Here is an 18216-nt window from a genome sequence, read left to right as displayed (position 1 = left end):
TTGCCTATAAACGATATATTTCTGTAATTAAATGAGAGATTTCTCTTCTCTCCCTCTCCATCGCCATTCTTACTTTTTATTCATGTCAAAATAAGGCAAAAAAAAAAAGAGAAAAGACAACATTTTAATATTTTTATTGATTAAATCAAATGATTGTCCTGTTTAACATTATATGATATATTAACAGCCAAGCCATATATTATATTATTTTTTCTTGTAATCAAATAATAACTAGCATGACTGGTCAACATTGATAATTTAATTTTTATTATTTATCTTAAGTTCCTGATGCAATAACATCTCTGAAAAATATTACATGACATAAGATGTTTAAACTCAAGATTGGAAGAATATGACTGAAAATATAACCTCCAAACTTCATATTTTGAGAATCATCATGATGAAAAGTTATATGAGTCTGAAACATATACAATTTTGCTTTCTGATACATATTAAAATGAGAGTTAAAGTAGGTTGGAGGGAAGAAGGTTGTGAAAGCTCCCCTTAACTGACCTCTTTGGTGGCCTTTCACTCACCCACTTTAGGCTTTGAGATAGATCTTCCCTGCATTGTTTGGCTGTGAATGGTCAATGATCTGATGGAGTGAAAGAAATGTGTGAGCTTGAAAGGCAAAGGGTGTGTTCTCTTCTGGTTGCCTCTGTGTCCCTTCACCATGACTTTGGTGGAGAAGGCAATGTCAAGTTTGTTTTCATCACAAGATAGAAGAATTGAGGGTCCCATGGCACCACTATTTACATAAAATATAGCAATTAGGAATCCTTATCAGCTGTGCTCAGTGAATTTTTCCTGTTTTGGTATTGATTGTTGAGCACTTGAATTTAATTCATGTGTTTTCCCCATGTTTTGATATAAATAAATGTCTTGAGACATCCAACTAAAAGAGGTCAAAATTGATGCTTGAGTTTTCTCCAATTCAAGAAAAACAACCATTGTAAATAATAGTATTAGATTATTAGTTGCTTCAAAATTGGGGCAAGCTTACTTTAGTTTGTGTAAGAACTTGCTTTGTCTTTTTTCCACAAATGAGATAATTATTGGGAAAATTGCATACAATATTTTAATTTGTCAGATAATAATAATAATTTTTTTTGTTAGGGTTGAGTCAAGTCATATAACACCACCATCAAGTTAGCTTTTCTGTGAAGAACTATGGATGAAAGCTACTGATATGACTTGATTAAAACATTGGCTAAAACATAGTAAGCCCATTGAAACAAATTTACTCAAAATTTCATAAAATAGAGATATAAGTAACCAACAAATTAAAAGCAAAATATGATTACCAAATATCATATATGGGTTTGGCCAATATTGGATATGGGCCTAAAATGGACGGTTGAATCGAAAACGGTATATTAAGTTAGTCCATAAGATTTTCGTCAATATAAAATCTTAAAAAGATAAATAAGTCATGTATTTCCTAAGTATCTTATATTTAACTCAATAGTGTGAATTTTAATGTCCTTTACTAATATACTTGCATAAAGTAAAAATATAATGTACCATTTGGTAGTCACTAAAATAAAAAAAAAGGTATAATGAACTATCATGAATTTGTTAATTATCTATTATAAATTGATTAACAATTCATTCATGGCATGATATTTGGCATAGGGATTTGCTATGTCAACAATTAATTACTATTCACACAATACATAGAAAAACATTTATTTAGAATTTTTGGTTTATTTATGTGTGTTTGATGAGCACATCCATAGGGTTTCAGATTATTTTTTGGATGATGTTCATTGAATTGCTTACTTTTGATCTAATTAGACCCCACCATTTAGTTGAACAAAGACATATGCTGTATTTTTATTCTTAATAAATGTTAAGTTGAATCTTGATTGAGATTAAAACAATCAAACTGGTGACTTATTAATTAGGTTAAATAATTATAGTCAATATGAACAATCAGAGATAAAGTAATTCACCCAAATGATACATTCAAACAGCTCTTCCATTCATTTGACAAACCAAAACAGTTCATGTTGCAAACAGATGAGAAAAGATAATTGAATTTTGGTGGACATCACTAGTAAAATACCAAGAACAATAAAGACAAAAGAACTTATATTGGATCTCATATGGAATGGTTTATCTCAACCCTACAATCCCTTTATCCTAAATCTCTTGAACCCCAGCTTCAGACTCCCACAAAAGAGCTTGTCGGGTCTCTGTAGAGCCAAGGAACCATTCACAAGTTCTTTGTTTTTTGTCATAGCTACAGATGGTTTTATGCTGAGATCGATAACTAGATTCAGCAAGGTCAGAAGCAGCCACCATACCATCATCTTCATCCTCTACTGCCACTGTTTGGATGAAGAAGCCACAGTTGAGATTTTGATGTGAACCAAAAACAAAAGGAGAGAGAGAGAGAATTGTAGAGCAGCCATGTTCTAATGATCTTCGTTCAGGTCCCATGAACAGTGTTCTACTTTCTTTTTCAGCCATTTTTCCTGATAAATGAATAGTTTTAGATGCGTAATTGATGAATGGCATGAACACAGCCTTCCTTGTGTCGTCTCAGTGTTTCCCTGATATCAAATATACAAGTTCAGATAAATAATTGATGGGTGGCGTGAACCAGGCCTCCTCACCACTGACACAAGATAAGTGTTCGTGACATGATATGATACGATAGCTCATGTCTTTTTCATCGCAAGTGTCTTGATATCAAGATAGATTTTTCTTGTTTTTGGACTAGGCCAGATGTTGAAACCCATGTTTCTACATGGACAATGGAGATGAGGTATGTTCTCCTTCCTTCCCTATGTTATCAAGATACTGACGAAGCAGAGAGAGAGAGAGAGAGAGAGAGAGAGAACTATTTATTACACAGTACTTGGAAACTCGGAAATGTTGCGGTGATGGCGGAGCATATGCGGAGAATCACACCAAATTATGGCTCTTCCCAATGCCTAATGTGGCGGGAACTCCCATTTCTCGTTGTCCGAATGACTGTCTCTTGTTCCTCATGTCAAAACTATTGCGGTAGCCTTTCGTGACTCCTCGCTTTTCTACCTGCCCTCCTCGTCGACGACCCAGGCAGTGGGTCTTGCAACTTCTGTCCAATAAAGAAACAGGTGAACCGTGGGTACGAACACCAAGTGGGTCGCAGAAGTGTCACTTTTCCCGCTTTAGCCCCATTTTTGGTGGGGGCCCGACTCGATCTCTGCCGTCTCCGCCACCATGCCCGGTGGTCCCACCGTGGCGGCTTATCGAGACCGTTGTTCGGATCACAGCCGTTAATTCGATTCATGCCTCGGCCCGCCCGCTTGACGGGGTTCCGGAATTTGAGATACTACTCTTCAGCAAGCATCGAACATAACCCACCAAAATTATTCCATCAGGTATACAAGTCGTGTCCACGAAGACCAAGCGTCGACTTTAAACATGGAGATATTGCTTGTTCCTGTCGGGATGTGATAGAGGATCCAGCCCGGACCTCTTTATATTCATCGCTCCTACGCGCCACTCGGCTTCGTCTTCCTCCACAAGCCCTAATCGAAGCCCTAATTTTTGAACAAATTATCCAAGAAAAGGAGAGATTTTTCTCAGCCCTTCCTTTTATCATATTGAGATCCCAGTCGGGGAAAGAACTATCGTGTTCTCCCCCCCTGGTCTATCTTATTGGACCAAAAGTCAGATCTTTTTGCTCCCTTGTCGAAGCCTATAAGATGCAGGCCGCTTGCACTCGAACTGTGGATGTAGCTATCCCCTTGCCCCACCTCCTCAAGCCCGACTTGGAGCCGCCCCCCTCGCCCTCGCCGATGGACACCATGGCGCCGTCCCAAGATGAGCTAAAACGCGTGGCTGCCCACCGGGCTGTCGAGCTGGTAGAGTCCGGCATGGTCATCGGCCTGGGCACCGGCTCCACCGCCGCCCACGCCCTCGACCGCATCGGCGACCTCATCCGCAGCGGCGCCCTCCGCGATGTCGTCGGCATCCCGACCTCGGAGTGGGCCGCCGCCCGCGCCGCCGCCGCCGGCATCCCTCTCTCCGATCTCGATGCCCACCCCGTGGTCGACCTATCCATCGACGGCGCCGACGAGGTCGACCCCGCCCTCAACCTCGTCAAGGGCCGGGGCGGCTCTCTCCTACGGGAGAAGATGGTGGAGGGCACCAGCCGGCGCTTCGTGGTCATCGTCGACGACTCGAAGCTGGTTCCTCGCCTCGCGGCCAGCGGCCTCGCCGTCCCCGTGGAGATCATCCCCTTCGGCTGGGCCCTCACTCTCCGCCGACTACAGAGCTTGTTCGACGGCGTGCCGGGCTTCAATCTCAAGCTCAGGACCGCCTCCATCAACGCCAAAGCCACCACCTTTGACGAGAAGGGGTGGGACTCGGAGCCATTCGTGACTGACAACGAGAACTACATCGCGGATTTGTTCTTCGAGAATGGGATCCATGGCGACCTGAGAGTGATCAGCGATGCGATCCTGAGGATTACCGGAGTGGTGGAGCATGGGTTGTTCCTCGGATTGGCGTCGTCGGTGGTGGTGGCACAGAAGGATGGGGTGGTGGTGATGAAGTCAATCGATAATAATTGAATTTTTCAATGTTATCTTTTCTTGATTTCGATGGATGATAGAGGTTATGTTAGCTGAATGATGATTACTACTGATTCCAAGACGCAAGGTAACCATTCTACAATACTATTGATTTAATTCGAACCCTATTATTTTTTAATCATATAAGACTAAATTATGATTAATGTCTTGGTCAAAGATTATTATTTGTTCAATAGCTGAAATGAGTTTGATATTGGTTGCAATAACTTGCTTTTTAGTTTCCAAGGATACTGTTAATTCTAAATATTTTTTCTTTGTTTACTTGTGATACTACACCATCCATCCGATGTCAATAATAAGAAGAGGAAATGCCGCAAGCATATGTAAATATAAAAATTATAATCATGTTATTATTATGTAAAAAAAATTATTGTAAGATAGTGTAACTTTGGATATCATTTAGAATATTTTTATAAATGTATAATCATTCGATTTAAACAAATTAATTTACAGGAAAAACTAGACTCTTTTTTTTTATATAAAATATTAACTAAGGAGAGATGAAAATAATTCTATAATCTTTCTTTATATATATATATATATATATATATATATATATATATGTAAATAATCATACAAATATCGAAAAATAATATATGTGACTTCTATTAAGATAACTTGTGACAATGTGTGATACAATGCAATGAACATGCATGATACAAGCTATGCGTGCTACTTCACACGATTCAATCAGATAAGTGATAGGGCATATTTTAGCATACCTATCACGACAGCATCTATGGCAACACGGCCAACCAGGCCCCATCACCTTAGCCTCCTTTCCATGGTTGGGTTGAGGTCATCGAGTACAACCCCAATCGAGGAACCCGCGTTAACATCGTCGAGTACAAAGCCGACCTCGGGAACTTGGGACAACGTCGCCAAGTACAAAGCTGACCCTCGGAACTCGGGACGGCGCCGCCAAATACAAAGCCGACCCTAGGAACTCGGGACGGTGCCACCAAGTACGAAGCTGACCCTGGGAACTTGAGACGGCGCTGCCAAGTACAAAACCACCTCGATGCAGACATCGATCGCACATAAGGTATGAGCTAGCCGTCTGCAAGGGTCGACAGTCATTAAACAAACCATGTACGATCAACTCTCGTGCACAAGTATAAGAGCCAACTGCCTAGCTACGCTAGGGGAGGTTTTTTCTAACCGAACTTGGGAGAAGACTTTGAGTGAGATCCAACTCCACTAACTTGACATTCGAAGAGGTCGGGTTAGGAAAACATCTCCCCGACTTCGACCTGTGTGCAGGGCCCGATGATGAGGAAGCAGACAACGACCCGCTCCGCTCGACCTAACCCGACGACTGGCCCAGAGTCTTCGTGGGTGCCTCCTTGGACATCCGGAGCCGAACCAAGCCGTGCTGACTCCCTGGCCACGGTATAAAGTTCACTAATATTTTTGGCGTTGGAAGGAGGTCCCGATGTCGCAAGAATGCCCCCAGCAGAGCCACCTTGGAGAACGTTTCGAAGAAAAGCCATTCCCGCCTCACGCGACCTTCGGGCTGGGGGGACAATTTCCACCCTCTCCGAGCCTGGAAGGGAATACCACTATTGCAACTCCGAGCTGCTACTGGCGGTTGTTCAGCAATCCCGAGCTGATGCCTCCCGGAACTGCCATGGGACAACCTCCCGTCTCGCCTAAGGCCTTCCATAACCTCGCGCACAAAGGCCAAACCTTAATAGGGATGATACAGGCCATCATTCCCCTCATTCCCCAGTTCACGCAGTAGCCGGCGCCGCTCCAACCACCGCTTCAGTTGCGAGATCCACAGACCCTCGCTCCTGAACCACAAGCGTCATTCCCGGCCGCTCAGCAACCCCGAGTAGAAGGCGCCAATCTATCGCATGAGGGAGGTTCGGAAAACCCGAGGCCGACCCAGGAACACAGTTACCCGGGTACCTGACGCGTCACCCCAAGCCTCCCAGAGCCCGACACCTTGTCATCCGACTCGGTGGACTCTCTCCGTGCTCAGCTACGCTCGGTTAACCGACGTCTGGATGAGATCCAGAAGGAGTTCCATAAGTCTAAAGAAGAGTTCGGGGAACCCTCTGTAGTAGGATCCTCCTTCTTCCTAGAAATTTAGGACAAACCGATCCCTCTGAGTTTCTGCCTCCCCACACTCGAAGCATATGACGACGACTCCGACCCTGTGGAACACGTTACTACTTTTCGGGCCCAGATGGCCCTGTATGGCATGTCCGACACCCTGATGTGCCGGGTGTTTCCAACCACATTCCAAGGATCGGCTCGGATGTGGTACACTCGACTCAGGTCCGCCTCCATTTCATCTTTTGATCAGCTCGCAAGGGAGTTTGAGCTCAACTTCCTAGCCAGCGCGCATCCAAAGCCATCGGTGGCCATGCTCCTCGGCCTGGTCAAAAGGATAATGAGCCCCTCTCTCTGTTTGTCACCCCTTTTACCACCAAAATCCGAGGAGTCCCGGACGTGCACCCCTCCTTGATCATGCAAGCATTTTTGATGGGGTTGTGTCCATCTCGTTTTTTCTGGTCATTGGTTGAGCGGCCGACGACAACGGTCCTCGAAATGCTCCAACGTGTAAACCAGTACATTGTAGCCGAGGCCTTGGTAACATGGAAATGCAAGGAACACAAGAGGCCTCGCACGGAGCAACCGCGAGGACAACTCGCGAGCCCGCCAAGGAGGAAGCTCGACTGGCCCGAACCTCTACAACCGAGGCCACCCCCTCGCCCTCTAGGCACGTCTAGAACTGAGATCTTCCTCCAAATCAGAGAAAATGGCTTCTAAGAGCACCAAATCCGATGAAGACTCCGCACGAACTCAGGGATCGCTCCAAGTATTGTCGGTTCCACCGTGACTACGGTCACGACACCAAAGACTGTCACGACCTAAAAAACTAGATCGAGGAGATTATTCGCAAAGGACATCTCGGGCATTATGTCAAGAGGCAACGAGAATCTTCCCCGCACCCCCGAGGCCTTGTTGAAAAATAAATTGATGACATTGTCAGCGACCCGACTTCTAGAGGGAATAGCGAATTAGAGTGGAAGGCCTATACCCGAGCAACTGTGGAAAAACGTCCCCGACAACAAAATGTGCCCGAGATCACCTTCCGAGGGGGGGGTGGTGGGGGAAGCCGAGCACCCCAACCACAATGACGCTTTGGTGATCTCGGTTGTAATCGCCAACGCCTACGTAAAAAGGATAATGGTTGATACTGGAAGCTAGACCGACGTGCTATACCTCAACGCCTTTCGGAAGCTCGACCTAACTAAAAAAGACCTCGCACCCATGGCATCCACTCTCACAAGCTTCACCAGAGATTCCATCTCACCCCTCGGCACCACTACCTTACTGCTCACCATTGGTGAAGAACCAAGGTCTAAGACTCTGATAGTCACTTTCATGGTGGTCGGGATCCCCTCAGCATACAATGTCATCCTAGGCCAACCGACCCTCAACAGGATAAGGGTAGTCATCTCCACCTACCATCGGGCAATAAAATTCCCGACTCATGTCGGGATCGATGAAGTCAGAAGCAACCCTTGAGAATCTATACAATGCTATATGACAGCAATCTCGCTACCCAAGAAAGTAAAACTGGAGGCACCCATTCCTGATCCCAGAGAGGCTCCCAAATGAAAGCTTCGCCCCGAGCCAACCGAGCAGACGTTGGAAGTTCCCCTCCACCAAAGTCGGCTAGACCAAGTGGTCAAGGTCGGGTCTAAGCTGCTAGAAAGCAAACAGGTCCAACTCATCAACTTCCTAACAAGAAACGTCAATGTCTTCGCCTGGTCGTCAAGAGAGATGCTCGACCAGTGAAATATCTCCCCCCATAAGCGACCAGTGAAATAGAAGCCTCGAAGGTTTGCCCTCGAACGATAAGGAGTGATCAGCAACGAAATAGATCCTCTATTGGAGGCAGAGTTCATATCCGGGGTAAAGTACCTCCAATGGCTGTCCAATGTAGTCCTCGTCAAGAAAACTAACGGAAACTAGAGGATGTGTTGACTACACCGATCTTAATCAAGCATGTCCAAAGGATTGTTACCCGCTCCCCAGAATAGACCAGCTGGTTGATGCAACATCAGGACACCAGCTCCTCACATTCATGGATGCATTCTCGGGATACAACTAAATCAAGATGGCTCCCGAAGATCAACAACACATAGCCTTCATCACTGACCAAGGAATCTACTATTACAAAGTTATGCCCTTTGGGTTGAAAAACTCTGGAGTGACACACCAAAGGACAATCAACCAAATGTTCAAACGCCAGGGAGAAACATAGAAGTCTATGTTGATGATATGATCGTCAAAAGCAAGCTCGCCCGCACTCACCTGGCAGACGTATCAGAAACATTCCAAACACTAAGGAGGTTCAGCATGTGTCTCAACCCTGCCAAATGTGTTTTTGGGGTCAACTCGGGCAAGTTCCTCGGCTTCATTATTCACTAGCGAGAGATATATGCAAACCCCAAAAAGATCCTAGCCATAACGAAAATGTTGACTCCTCGGTCGACCAAAGAAATGCAATGCCTCACAGGAAGGCTGGTTGTGCTCGCCCGATTCCTCCCTCGGTTAGGATACGAAAATGTTGATTTCGTATCGGAATTAACTCCCCACCAAGAAGGCACAAGCCAGAAAGCCGAACAACGATGGACATTATATGTTGGCAGGTCGGCCAATGCCGAGCGAGGTGGAGCCGGGCCGATCTTCAAAGGGCCGGGCGATCAACTATTCAAGCATACGTTGCGCCTCAAATTTAGAGCTACCAACAATGAGGTCGAGCACGAAGCCCTACTGTCCAAGCTCCACTTAGCCTTGGAGCTACAAGTAAAGAATTTTCGGGTTTTGACCGACTCTCAACCGGTGGTCGACCAAGTTAACAAAAGTTTTGAAGCTCGGGATGCAACCATGATCAAATATTTAGCCGAGGTACGACGGCTTGTCGATTGCTTTAAAGACTTTGTAATAACAAGGGTGCCTCCGACAGAGGACACTTCAGCTCACACACTAGCAAAACTCGCCTCGACCAGAGGAATAGAAGAACCCCCTTGGGGAATCGAAAAGCTGTCCTTCGGCACCATCAGCACTCAAGAAGTCGCCACAAACTAAGCAAACCCTCATCAAAATCTTGGCAATAATTAAGAAAGCAACAGACTAAGAGAGAGAGAGAGAGAGAGAGAGAGAGAGGATAGTGATTATAAAACAAGACAGAGAAATGAAAAACAAGAACAGAAAGTTGGAGTAAACAGATGTAGAGCTCCCTTCAATCCAAATACCCAGCTCCTGAGTTATGCAAACCACAAGCCTATCCCAAAACATTCACCATCTTTGTCATCAGCTATAGCAAAGAAAACATGGAATACGGCAGTGGAATCCATAAACCAGCAGCTCAATCCACCCTACCAAGACCCTCCTTTGGACTTCGAGGAGCTCCACCTCCAACCCAAAAAATCCCTCCTAATCTCTAAGCTGAACTACTCGTAAACTGAGATAAAACAGCAACACAAAAGAAACAAGAAACACATTCTGAATCCATGCACATCCATATGCATCCACAACATATGAGAACAACAAGCGTTCGAGTATTCAATATGTACGAGCAGATGAAGAGACACAAGGGGAAGGAAAAGCATATGTCGATCGAATGAGGTGGGCAACAAAGCGTCCCCATCACATCTCCCCTTCTCTGCCTTCCTCTTCTTCTTCTTCCCCCACAAACCGCTCCATATTAATAACAGCAGGCTCAAATCTCGAAAGGCCATCTTGGGAAGCGGGTTGCATAGATGCGTCTGACCCCATTCACATGTCCTGATAGCACGCTTTTTCGGTGGAGCCTCCATAGTTGAGATCATCTTCAGTGTCCTTCGTCTTCTATTAAAGCTTCGACTGTGAATGGGTCCACCATTTGTATTTTAATTGGATAATCACGGCAGCCTCGATCTATTGTTTTAATGTTCCGATAAATACAGATGGAATCTACAAGACAAGCAGATGAAGTTATGCCCTCCACTTGCATGCTTATCTTGAAGTAGAGGATGTTCCGGAATTGCTTGTTGCTTTCATCTCTTGTCCTTCGACAACGATGATAGAATCTGGGATGGACTCTGTGAAGATAAATGTCTTCTATAATACAATCGGCAGCATTAAAAATATGATTTATTGAGGTTGGTGAGATGGGACCAAAATTTCTCGGCAGTGTTTCGTGGTCTAGAAAACTATACTTCATCAACTGAGTTGGGTCTGAGAGAGAGGTGACAGTGTTTCACCTCTGAGATGAGGTGACATAATATTTGGTCGATGCATCTGTCGTCCTCTAAAACTTACCAATACACGTGATTTTTATGTGATTTTTTCATTGTGTATGTGAATTTTGCAATCAGCAAATCTGTTTGCAAACTTTTATTAAAGTAAAATAAAGTATTTTTTAGAAAAAAAGATGAACGAGTGATTATTATTATCTTCACAAGTGGAAATATTCAGGAAAAAAAAAAGGTACATGAACTCTTTAATATCACAGTTGGATATTCCATCCACAGTGTCTTTTGTCATCCGAGTGTTCAGCGATACAAAAAATATTTATATTGTAATGAACGAAATAATTCATTAATATGGTATGACCATTGGAAATTGTTGATGTTTGTATATCTCTAAGCTTACAATTGCATGCCCAAATTGATTGGCATCACCTGCATTGCCGAAGGCTTGGAATCATATGAGGATAACTCTTGAACATATAATTTCTGTTTACAAGAATAATGATTTATGTACATTAATTAAGGTAAGATTGTAAAGGTGAGTGATTCGATATACCTTACTTATATTTATAAAAAAAAATTAAATTCATCATCATATGAAATCAATTTATAACTCACTCAAACTTTAATACACCTCTTATGTAGACTCCAAAAATTCATGTTTGTTTTCTCACATTATAGAAATATTGTAGGACATATAAAATATTTCTAATAATTTTTTTCCTATCAAAAATTAAAAATATATAAAATAATTATAAAAAAATTAAGTCTTAATTTTTAAGATTTTTTTCCTTAAACAAGAGCCCTTGTAATATGATTAAGAATAATTGATTGAAAAAATCTTAAAATATTTATCAATTCCAACAGAATGACATGACTAACTATGTAGAAGTAAACTCCTTAGTTTGTGATGAAAGCTGTATGTTCCAGGTCTTTCGGTGCCATCTTGATTTGGTTGTACCGTGAGAATGTGTCCAAGAACGTGAGGAGCTCGTGCCTCGAGGTTGCGTCGATCAACTGGTCAATCCTCGGGAGTGGATAGTGGTCCTTCGGGTATGCTTAATTGAGGTCGGTGTAGTTAACACACATTCTCCAACTTCCATTAGGTTTCTTAATGAGAACTACATTCAACAGCCATCGAGGATATTTTGCTTCTACGATGAATCCTGCCACCAAGAGTCATTCTATCTCATCGTCTACCGCCTTTTGTCGATCGAGCGCTAGCTTTCGGGGCCACTACTTCACCGGTCACGCTTGGGGACTAATGTTCAGGTGGTGTTGTACGACCGTTCGATTAATCCCGAGCATGTCCGCTGGTGACCAGGTAAAGATGTCAGCATTTTCAACTAGCAGGTTGATGAGTTGCTCTCTTTCCTCCTCTGGTAGCCCCAACCTGACCCTAACGACCCTATTTGGTCGGTCATGACATAGTGGGACCTCTTGGGTGTGCTCGGTCGGTTCGGGGCATTGCGTTGGCTTGGCGATGTCTCGAGGGCTGGTGATGGGATGCTCGTGCCTCGGCTTCTTGGGTAATGTGACAGTCGCTAGGTAACATTGTCAGGATTCCTAAGGATCGCACCTTGCTTCCTCGACCCCTGCTCAGGTTGGGAATTTTATCGCCCAGCGGTATGTGGAGATGATCGCTCTGAGTTTGTTGAGGGTTGGTCGGCCCAGGATGGCATTATATGCCGAGGGGAGTTCCACCACCATAAAGGTTACCATGACCGTCTTGACCTGCAGGTCTTCACCCAGGGTGACTGGTAGGACGGTTGTGTCGAGGGATGAAATGGAATCACATGTAAATTTGGTAAGCGCCGATTGAATTGGGGCGAGGTCTTCCTAGGTTAGGTTGAGTTTCCGGAAGGCTCGAAGTACAGGACATCGATAGAGCTCCTGGTGTCCACCATGATCCTTTTAACCCGAGCATTGGCGATCTTGGCCGAGATGACTAGCACGTCGTCATGCTTCGGGTACTCAGTTTCTCCTGCCGGGAAGGTGATCTCGGGTACTTGGGGTTGCCTCGGGTGTTTTTCAATGGTTGCATGGGCATAAGCCTTCAGCCTCGCCATGTTATCTCCCCTTGATGCCGAACCATCATTGATCACATCAATTTACTTTTCGACCGGACCTGAAGGATGGGGCGACAATTTGCACAACCTCCTAATGTAGTGACATAAGTGCCCCCAGCATATGAGTTCTTCGATCTGGGCTTCAGGTTGCGACACTCCTCGATGTCGTGTCCGTAGTCGCGATGAAACCAGCAATACTTCGAGCGGTCTCTGAGCTTGTGTGGTGCCTTCATCGGGTTAGGGGCCTTCAAGAGTCCCTTCTCCATGATATGCAATAATATCTCCATCCGGGAGGAATTCAAAGGCAGGAGTGGGGGCCTCGAGAGTGGTGCGTCGGGTCGATCGATCCTCCTTCTTGGTGGCACCGGGGCTTGCCCTTGAGTTGGTTCTGCTTGCGGCCTCTTATGCTCCTCACGCTTTCCTGCCATCAATGCTTCGGCGGCTACGAATTGGTTAGCACGCTAAAGCATTTCGAGGATAGACGTCGGCGATCACTCGACCAACGACCAGAAGAATCTGGAAGGCCGGAGTCCCATTAAGAACGCATGCATTATCAAAGAGAGATGATCATTGGGCAGCCCCCAAATTTCAGTGGCAAAGCGAGTCACAAAATGAGAAAGGGGCTCATCGTCCTTTCGGTTGAGACCGAGGAGTAGAGCTGCGGACGACTTTGGTCGCACACTAGCCAGGAAATTGAGCTTAAACTCTTTGGCCAACTGGTTGAAGGAGGCAATCGAGGCCAGTCTAAGTCGATTGTACCACATTCGAGCTAGGCCTAAGAGCAAGGTGGGGAATGCCATACATATGAGGGCATCCGAAGTGTCGTATAGGGCCATCTGGGCTCGAAAGGTGGCGACATGTTCTGCGGGTCGGAGCCGCCGTCATAGGCTTCGAGAACATGGAGACGGAAGCTTGGAGGAATTTGGCATGGCCTGAATTTCAAGTGTAATAGGCGATCCTCCTAAAAGAGGACTCACTAAGATCCTCTTTGGATTTATGAAACTCTCATTGAACGTCATCCAGAAGTTGGTTCACCAATCACAACCGTGCCCAGAGGGAGTATGCCGAGTCGGATGATAGTGTGTCAGGCTCGGGACTACTAGAGAGGGGGTGTTGGAGGCTTCGCGCACTGTGCATGGGCATCAGCCTCGGGCTCAACCGTCATTCGGGTGACGAGGCGATGTTCATCGTCGCAGGCTACCGGGGGACCAAGGGTGGTGCAGGAGAGGGTGGAGGCTGCATGGGAGCAGGGGGCGGCAACTCCCGCTATGGCATTGGCGGGAGCGTCGAGAGTTGTTCGGGGCGAGGAGTGAGGGGAACGATAGATTGCACCATCCCCGCCAGAACTTGAACCTGGTGCACCAGGCTAAGGAATGCCTCGGCGGAGATGAAAGGTAGAGCGGTAGCCATTCCTGGAGGCGATAACCTCGGGTCAGTGAATAGCCACTAATAGTGCCCTGGGGTCATTATGGAGCCATTGGTCTCCTGCTCGGGGGGAGACGGATGTTGCTCCATGAACCCAGGAGTTGAGTGGGTCGGGAGTTGCTCGTTGCCCAAGTGTTTGGCCATGTTGCATGGTTGTGATTTGTTCTATGTCATCAGGCTTTCCTTCTAGCACCAAAATGATAGTGATCCTTTACACCATGGTCGAGGGGTCAGCACGACTTGGTTCGGTCTTGAGTGCGAAAAATCATCCACGTCGGTACTCGGGCGGTGGGAGTCGTCGTTTGGTGGGGTCAGGCTTGGGCTTTGGCTTCAAGGTCTAGAGACTCCCCTTTGGCTAGCTGCCTTCCTCCCTATCGCTTATCCCTATACATAGGTCAGGGTCAGGAAGGGGACTCCCGACTTCGACCTCTCCGAAGATTTTGTTAGGACTAGGTGGAAAATGGGCCAAGAATCAATTCCCCTCTCGTCAGCCTCGTGACTAGTTTTTATCCCTCTACTTGGGGACTAATCATACCTGTCATATTTATGGTTGCCGACCCAACGGGCGTTGTACTTGGTCGACGCCGTCCCGATCTTCGTGAGATGGCACTGTACTCGAGTGGTGCCATCCTGATCTTTGCGGGATGGCACTGTACTTGGTCGGTGTCGTCCCGATCTCTATAGGACGGCACTGTACTCGGTTGGTGTCGTCCTGATGTTCGCGAGATTGTGCTATACTCGGGTGGTGCCATCCCGATCTCTGCGGGATGACGCTGTACTTGGTCAACGCTTTTCCCTCTATTAAGCTATGCACAAAGCAAAGTCCTTAATTAAATTAAGAAAATTCAAAAATCTTATGTGCAAGAAGCAATCAAGTAGCACGCATAGCTTGTAATTTGCACGTCCATTGCACTGTATCACACATTGTCACAATTTATCTTAAGTAGAAGTCATCTATTATTTTTAGATATTTATATGGTTATGGCATGTATATTAAAAATTTCACATAAAGTTAGAATAAATTTTTTTATTAGGAATGATCTTGATGGGAGTGAATTTCCTGTTTATCCTAAACTATCTACTTTGATCACAAGATTTTTTAAATATTATATATATAGAAGAAAGATTATAGAATTATTATCGTCTTTCAATATTCTATGAAGAGAGAAAAAAAATGAGTCTAGTATTTCCTACAAATTAGTTTATTTAGATTGAATAATTATACGTTTGGTCGAAAAATATTTTAAATTATATCGAAAGGTACACTATTTTATATTATTTTTTTCACATAATAATAACATGATTATAATTTTTATATTTACATATGCTTGCAACATTTCCTCTTCTTATTGTTGACATCGGATGGATGGCGTGGTCTCACAAGTAAACAAAGAAAAAAAAAATAGAATTAACTATCTACAGTATCCTCCGGAACTAAAAAGGAAATTATTGTAACCAATATCAAACTCATTTTGAACAAATAATAATCTTTGATCAAGACATTAATCACAATTTAGTCTTATATGATTAAAAAATAATAGGGTTCAAATTACAATCAATCAATAGTATTGTAGAATGGTTACCTTTGCGTCTTGGAATCAGTAGTAATCATCCTTCGGCTAACGTAATCTCTATCATCCTTCATCCATCGAAACCAAGAAAAGATAATATTGAAAAATTCAATTATTATCCGCTGTCTACACTATTTTCTATTTAAGAATAGATCAAGTGAGTAATAATAATAAAAAAAATGGATAAATATTAAACTTGTTATTTTGATTTTTCTCTCAACATAAAGAAGCATCAACTATCATGTTGCTAATATTCACAATACAAATAAAGAAATCTTTAGTTTAATATGTTGTAACTTCGATACATGATCAATCTTTAAGAGATACAACTAAAACACCCACATAAGATAAATAAATATTAAGGAACATAATACACCGTAAACGAACAAAAATACCTTCGCATATAATATAATATAATATTTATTCAAGAGATAATGAATGCATCGTTCGAGACATAAATAATAATAAAGCATCAGATGTATTATAATGGAGTTAAATATCTCTTACATTCAACTTAGATGAAACACAACAAATATAGCGTCCATTGTTTGTAATTATTGAGTTAGTAGCACAATGAATGAGTAAATAATATCACACTATCCGTCACCTAAATTCTCATCAACATTTGACTATATCATCTTTGTTACGTCCCCTTCGCATTTACCATTTCTATATATTATTCTCTACCCAAAACAATTTGAGTTCATTCTTTCAAAATAAAATTTAATTTATTCTTAATTGACATATTCTTTTAAATAGTAATTAATTTAATTAATATTTTATCTTCTTCGTCTGTTATCTTTATACAAAAAAAAAGCATAATAATTAAACCAACACAACACAACACAAAGATTAACAAAGAATTGTTCTCACATCCCATTTGATGTCGCCTCCTTGTCCTTCACCACCACCACCCCATCCTTCTGTGCCACCACCACCGACGACACCAATCCGAGGAACAACCCATGCTCCACCACTCCGGTAATCCTCAGGATCGCATCGCTGATCACTCTCAGGTCGCCATGGATCCCATTCTCGAAGAACAAATCCGCGATGTAGTTCTCGTTGTCAGTCACGAATGGCTCCGAGTCCCACCCCTTCTCGTCAAAGGTGGTGGCTTTGGCGTTGATGGAGGCGGTCCTGAGCTTGAGATTGAAGCCCGGCACGCCGTCGAACAAGCTCTGTAGTCGGCGGAGAGTGAGGGCCCAGCCGAAGGGGATGATCTCCACGGGGACGGGGAGGCCGCTGGCCGCGAGGCGAGGAACCAGCTTCGAGTCGTCGACGATGACCACGAAGCGCCGGCTGGTGCCCTCCACCATCTTCTCCCGGAGGAGAGAGCCGCCCCGGCCCTTGACGAGGTTGAGGGCGGGGTCGACCTCGTCGGCGCCGTCGATGGATAGGTCGACCACGGGGTGGGCATCAAGATCGGAGAGAGGGATGCCGGCGGCGGCGGCGCGGGCGGCGGCCCACTCCGAGGTCGGGATGCCGACGACATCGCGGAGGGCGCCGCTGCGGATGAGGTCGCCGATGCGGTCGAGGGCGTGGGCGGCGGTGGAGCCGGTGCCCAGGCCGATGACCATGCCGGACTCTACCAGCTCGACAGCCCGGTGGGCAGCCACGCGCTTTAGCTCATCTTGGGACGGCGCCATGGTGGCCAACGGCGAGGGCGAGGGCGAGGGGGGCGGCTCCAAGTCGGGCTTGAGGAGGTGGGACAAGGGGATAGCTACATCCACAGTTCGAGTGCAAGCGGCCTGCATCTTATAGGCTTCGACAAGGGAGCAAAAAGATCTGACTTTTGGTCCAATAAGATAGACCAGGGGGGAAGAACACGATAGTTCTTTCCCCGACTGGGATCGCAATATAATAAAAGGAAGGGCTGACAAAAATCTCTCCTTTTCTTGGATAATTTGTTCAAAAATTAGGGCTTCGATTAGGGCTTGTGGAGGAAGACGAAGCCGAGTGGCGCGTAGGAGCGATGAATATAAAGAGGTCGGGGCTGGATACTCTATAACTCCCCGTCAGGAACAAGCAATCTCTCCATATTAAAAGTCGACGCTTGGTCTTCGTGGACACGACATGTATTCCTGATGGAAGAATTTTGGTGGGTTATGTTCGATGCTTGCTGAAGAGTAGTATCTCAAATTCCGCAACCCCGTCAAGCCGGCGGGCCGAGGCATGAATCGAATTAACGGCTGTGATCAGAACAACGGTCTCGATAAGCCGCCACGGTGGGACCACCGGGCATGGTGGCGGACACGGCAGAGATCGAGTCGGGCCCCCACCAAAAATGGGGCTAAAGCGG

General features: G+C 44.9%; 2 protein-coding genes across 2 annotated transcripts; one reads left to right on the top strand and one right to left on the bottom strand.

Annotated features, from left to right (window-relative positions):
• Positions 1 to 3469: 3469 nt before the first annotated feature.
• On the top strand, positions 3470 to 4710 carry LOC103981704 (probable ribose-5-phosphate isomerase 2). The gene has a single exon (XM_009398445.3). It carries the CDS (start codon positions 3702 to 3704, stop codon positions 4569 to 4571), a length of 870 nt encoding a protein of 289 aa, XP_009396720.3. The 5' UTR covers positions 3470 to 3701; the 3' UTR covers positions 4572 to 4710.
• A 12029-nt stretch (positions 4711 to 16739) lies between these two features.
• Positions 16740 to 17976, bottom strand: LOC135635131 (probable ribose-5-phosphate isomerase 2). Its single transcript, XM_065146003.1, has one exon. It carries the CDS (start codon positions 17669 to 17671, stop codon positions 16784 to 16786), a length of 888 nt encoding a protein of 295 aa, XP_065002075.1. The 5' UTR covers positions 17672 to 17976; the 3' UTR covers positions 16740 to 16783.
• Positions 17977 to 18216: the final 240 nt, after the last annotated feature.

This window comes from Musa acuminata, chromosome BXJ3-4, assembly GCF_036884655.1.
Source record: "Musa acuminata AAA Group cultivar baxijiao chromosome BXJ3-4, Cavendish_Baxijiao_AAA, whole genome shotgun sequence".
NCBI lineage: Eukaryota > Viridiplantae > Streptophyta > Magnoliopsida > Zingiberales > Musaceae > Musa > Musa acuminata.
The sequence above is the reverse complement of the archived record's forward strand: the minus strand, read 5'-3'. Positions and strand labels throughout refer to the sequence as shown.

What these genes read in the sequence shown, in the direction of transcription:
- LOC103981704 (XM_009398445.3), top strand. Translation starts at nt 3,702, where the DNA reads ATGCAGGCCGCTTGCACTCGAACTGTGGATGTAGCTATCCCCTTGCCC.
- LOC135635131 (XM_065146003.1), bottom strand. Translation starts at nt 17,671, where the DNA reads ATGCAGGCCGCTTGCACTCGAACTGTGGATGTAGCTATCCCCTTGTCC.